The sequence below is a fragment of the Lactuca virosa genome, chromosome 1 (genome assembly GCF_052849685.1).
Source record: "Lactuca virosa cultivar CGN04683 chromosome 1, Lactuca_virosa_CGN04683_v6, whole genome shotgun sequence".
Taxonomy (NCBI): domain Eukaryota; kingdom Viridiplantae; phylum Streptophyta; class Magnoliopsida; order Asterales; family Asteraceae; genus Lactuca; species Lactuca virosa.
Window position 1 is genome coordinate 53,660,675 of NC_136426.1, and position 5,310 is coordinate 53,665,984.

Genomic DNA, 5,310 nt, shown 5'->3' on the forward strand with positions numbered 1-5,310 from the left:
AAAGAGTGAAAAAGACAAGTTATTAACCTATTCATGCTATCATCTTTTGAGGTGGCTTCGTATCAATTACACATATAATTTTTATTTTATTTTATTTATTTATTTATTTCACTTTTCAACATGAGGACAAACTCGTACTGATCCATATATGTTGGTGTTGTTTGTGATTTAACGAGACTGCTATAAACCGGCAGACTTATTTTGATAATTAAAACTCTCATATATTTTTTCAAATATACCCGCCAAATTAAATGCACAAGAAATTACCAAATTAGAATATTTTCATTTGTTACACAATCCGCTTCACCGACCATATTTCCACATCTAAGTAGATACTTATGCGAGTTTTGGCAATAATTAAAAATGAACACGATATAAACTAAACAATTACATATATGATTATATATCGAAAATCAAATTCATTTATATTGAGAATACTGAAACAATACAAGGGTTACGTTAGCTAAGGAGGACATGATTACACCAAATTAAAGGTGAAAACTTGTAATCAACAAGTGTACAATTATTTATAGAGATCGAAGGCACACTTGACATCAAACCAAAATCAATTAGGATCGATCTCAAGCTGCGACTTCAATGGTGTGATTAGCTATAATTGGACTACGCACCGCGTGTGGATTTTGAGTGTATTCAGGTCGTAGAGCTGCATTTAGCTTCACCATATCGATGGTATTATGATCCTTGATTTCTGGGATTCTTGGTTCATCCATTTCACTCATTTTCTCTTTGAATTCAGAGATTTTATCGTTGATGGCTGGCTTCCTATTCTTGAATACAAAGTAAAGTATAATTTGGATGATACCGAAGGTGAATCCAAGCGTATTTGGTATCTGAACAAGAAATTAATCGTTAGAAAAATTAATTAAGATGAGTTTGAAGTTATTGTGTAAGTACTTTGTTTATTTGTTTTTACCGCGATGTTAAAGTCCCCAAGAAGTAGACCATAAAAGAACCACATAACGGCACTCAGTGTGAGGGCTAGGGACAGAAGAATTGGCATATACTCAACACTCTTGGTCTTGATCACTTGTCGCTACAAAAAGAATTAAATATCATAAATTAATAAAGAGATGTTCATATTTTCTTAAAAACTTATTATTATATATAGTTCTTGTTCTTGTTATCTACTGTTTGTACTTACCAAGACACCTAAAGGTGCGACAAAAACACACAAAGAGAACACAAGACAAATCCATCCGACTATCACACCGCGCTTAGCCCCTTTTGAAAGGAACTCGGTTAGGAGAACAATCAGTCCAAATCCGACAACTATGAACAACATGATAAGCTTCACACTTTCCATCTACACATAAAATCACAATTATACAAATTATAAAATATGATTAACGAAAATCGAGATATGTAAATGTCATTCTAGATAGTCATGTTAACCGATGTTATGCCAATATAAATAAGAATTATAAATCATAATGTTTCCAGAAGTAAGATGATGCTTAGGTTTGAACCCAAGACCTCACTTATGATTCCCATCTTCTTACTTCAGGAATAATGATGGAGGACACCAAAACAATGAACAAATACAATGAAACCAAAAAGTAGCATTTGCATACCCTAGCTTTCTTCGGTGCATAAAAGAGGAAAACACATATATAAAACGTTTGTATGACTATGCCAACGGAGTTAATCGTGATCAGAAGCATGGCATTTCCCTTTAGCAACGCATAGTAAATCCAAAGCATGGCACTAAACAATCCCACAACATAAGGTATCGACTGAAACCCTTCTGTCGATTTCTTCTTATAAACTTTGTAAAAAGTAGGCCTACATATTTAAATACAAAACATCATCAATTTATAAAGTAAGCTAGCACAAAGATAAACTTCGAATAATCACTAGTGAAGACTGATTTAGGAACAAGAAGCTTACATTGGTGAAAGAAACACCATGAATGAAACAATATTTCCTGCAAAATAATATTGAAACAAGTGTAAATTAGGGTTAGAATTTGTTGCGTGCATGCATTTTTTTTCCTGCATATCTCCAATATTGAAGCTAGCAAACCGATATTTAGCATTAGGGTTCGTTATATGCATGGTGCTTACGTAGCATGTATATTTTTTCATGCATGCATTGGATGTTTCAGCATACGATTACGGTGGATGTGTGTGTGTGTGTGTGTGTGTGTGTGTGTGTGAGAGAGAGAGAGAGAGAGAGAGAGAGAGAGAGAGAGAGTACCAAGAAGGCCGAACGTAAGAGTGAGGTGAGGGTATTGTCCTGCAATCACCATATTGACAGATCTTGTTCTCGAAATGATCACTCACTCAGATGAATGAACCAGTTGCAGAGAACGGCTGCCGGTGATTATGTTGTGATTGTTGTCTTGGTGCTTCGGATGAATGGTGCATAAGAAATGGTAGAGCGAGTGGTTTATATAGGAAAACATTATTGGGGGTGGTGGTGTATAATATGCAAGCATAAATTTTCATAAAGTTAATAATTAAATTAAAAAGGGACGCATATGTATCTTTGTTCTTTTTCATAATGTTTCTTTTAGATCGTAGGATGTTAGTGATTAAATCTTTTTTTTAAAATATGCTTATTAAAAATTTGGTAACAATATTGCAATAAGTTTGAATATGAAGGTTTATAAGTTAATGCATCCGCTGTGCTATTTTAAAACGAGGTCCATGGAAATTTAGAGCGGTCCATAAATTTTTTAAGCATAGTGAGTGCTTAGGTGGCTGTTAAATAGGTCAATGTTTTTGGACATCTTCAAAACCTGATGAATTTGACAAATAGAGTCAAGATATACGACAAACTCAATTCAAACTTTTTGTGTTCATATATTACATATTAGGCTTAGGAATGATTACATAATTATAAGAAATAGTACATAGGAATAAATAAATATTAATGATTTAAAAAAATACAAGGTATATCAGCTTTCCTAAATTAGAAACAATTAAAGATAAAAATAAATTAAATAACTAAGAAAAAAATAAGGTGACTTCACTAAAATTACTTATTTATTATATATAAATTACACCTTAGGATTAATTTTTCATTTTATACCCTATCCGTTTTAATATGATAGCTTAATATATCTAACAATACAGTATATATTTATACTTAATGAAAGTAAAATAAATTATACCATTAAAAATATCATCGTTTAAGTTTGGAAAAATATTGAATATTATTAATATTGGAGTTATATTTTATTTTTATAAAAAATGATAAAAACTTTGAAACTCTTTTCTATTTCTTTAATTATGTGAAAATAATGCACGTTGATAGTGGTTGTTTAAGCTTTTAATTTAAAGTTGTTGTATAAATGCTACATTTTACGATTAAATTTTAATTCTTCAACCATTTTTAGTGTGATTATATTTTATTTTTATTTTTATAATTAAAAAAATAGTCGTATTAATAAAAAAAAACATATGTTCAAATATAAATAAATAGTTGAGACTCATTTATAAACCTATAAAAAGTTTACCAATAGTAAGAATATGTTTATAAAATACTGATGTGATAGTGTTTTAGACATCTAAAGTTGTTTAGTATCGGAGACGCTTTTAGACGCCATTAGCGTTTAATAACCTCACTCAATTAACTAAGACGAGTACGTATGGGCAACACCCAGATGCGTTATTCCGACGTGGAACCCAAACAACGCCGTTAACACGGTTTGAACGCCGCCCCTTCTTTGTGTTTTCCAACGTTACGTCGTGGGGTGTTACTGTGGAAACGAGAGGCAACGAAGGGTTTTGGCTTGAATTTGGCATTAAACGGTCATATATAGACCGTTGTTAAACGGTCACAATTTAAAAAAAATCATTTTAACTCTATTATAAATACACAATTTACTATTAAATTTTACCTACACAATACATCTACTTCTTTCACGTTCACATTTCTCTCAATTTCACTTTCATTTCTTCTTTCCATTTCACATATAATTTCAATAATTCAAAACCAAAAAATGAATCATTTTGATCCGGCTCAGCCGTTCACACTACAAGGAAATGAGCAATTAGCGGCGACAAAAGTCGCCGATAAAGGGTCGAGTAGTCGCCGCTAAATAAAGATTGTGAGGAAGGGCATAACGAAGAAGATGATATCTTCGTGAGTATGATGTACCGGTATTATACGAACAGACTACAATAGCCAGATCCAGCTTCACTACTCACACGACGTGGGACGTTAAATAAAGATCGTGAGGAAGGGCATAAACGTCTAGTTAACGATTATTTTGTGGATAATTGTGTCTACCAGCCAAGAGATTTCAAAAGAAAGTTTCGTTTGCAAAAAAAATATGTTTGAAATGATAGCCAACGCCTTGGAAGAAAGGTACCGTTTCTTTCTAGTTTTTTAATTTATAAATGTCGCTTTTAGATAAAATAAATACAACTTTTAACTGTTAAATATATATTTAGGTATGAATTTTTCCAAATGAGATATGATGCTAGAGGTAAACGAGGATTCACAGAGTTGCAGAAATGTGTTGCTGTAATTAAGCTTGTGACTATGGGGGAGTCGCCTGATTCTGTTGACGATTATATGAAAATGTCTGAGAGAACCGCACGAGAAAGTTTGTATAGATTGGCAAGAGGTGTTGTCGCAACCTTCGGTGACAAATACTTGCGTAAACCTTCGTTACATGATATGCAACAACTATATGTGGTGCATGAAGAAAGACATGGTTTTCCGGGTATGCTTGGAAGCATTGATGGCACATAGTTGAACATGTGGTACGACCTTATGAGTTAGATACTCTATGAGATATCATGTATGCATGTATCATAATGCATAACATGGCGGTCGAAGATAAAGGACGCAATATTGCAGCGTATTCATCTACGGAACCGACACACGTGCAATTTTTACCAGGGACAACGAAATATTTACATAATAACAATTTCAATTAATCAACCTTAACACTCATTTCAATGAATCAATGACTAGCCGACAGTATGCTAGGCGTATACAAGGTACGCACGACGTACTCCCTTTGCATGCGCGTTTTAGGATAACCCCTACGTACGTTGGGCGTACCCATGCGTACGCATGGCGTACTCAAGCTAGAGGCAAACCCTAATTTTTAGGGTTTGCACCCTATTTAAGATCATTAAGTCCCTCAAGTCTATCACCTTATCAGCCTCCTTTTCTTCTTGAGCCATATATCGAAACGCTAATCCATTTTCCCTAAAGTTTGAGCTTGTGTGTGTGTGTGTGTGTGTGTGTTTGGTGTGTGTGGTGCTTAGAGAAGAAGAAGAAGATTTGTGAAGAAGCATTGGACCAGAAAGCACTTGTAGATCTAGAGGT

The 5,310-nt window shown here is 33.6% G+C and overlaps 2 protein-coding genes across 2 annotated transcripts; one reads left to right on the plus strand and one right to left on the minus strand.

Annotated features, from left to right (window-relative positions):
- Nucleotides 1-399: 399 nt before the first annotated feature.
- Nucleotides 400-2,390, minus strand: LOC145130814 (bidirectional sugar transporter SWEET14-like). Its single transcript, XM_079065591.1, has 6 exons — nucleotides 2,218-2,390; nucleotides 1,909-1,945; nucleotides 1,593-1,803; nucleotides 1,163-1,324; nucleotides 935-1,054; nucleotides 400-851 (listed from the first exon to the last, which is right to left on the minus strand). Exons 1-6 carry the CDS (start codon nucleotides 2,267-2,269, stop codon nucleotides 582-584), a joined length of 852 nt encoding a protein of 283 aa, XP_078921717.1. The 5' UTR covers nucleotides 2,270-2,390; the 3' UTR covers nucleotides 400-581.
- Nucleotides 2,391-4,309: 1,919 nt separating this feature from the next.
- On the plus strand, nucleotides 4,310-4,725 carry LOC145114017 (uncharacterized). Its single transcript, XM_079050041.1, has 2 exons — nucleotides 4,310-4,335; nucleotides 4,422-4,725. Exons 1-2 carry the CDS (start codon nucleotides 4,310-4,312, stop codon nucleotides 4,723-4,725), a joined length of 330 nt encoding a protein of 109 aa, XP_078906167.1.
- Nucleotides 4,726-5,310: the final 585 nt, after the last annotated feature.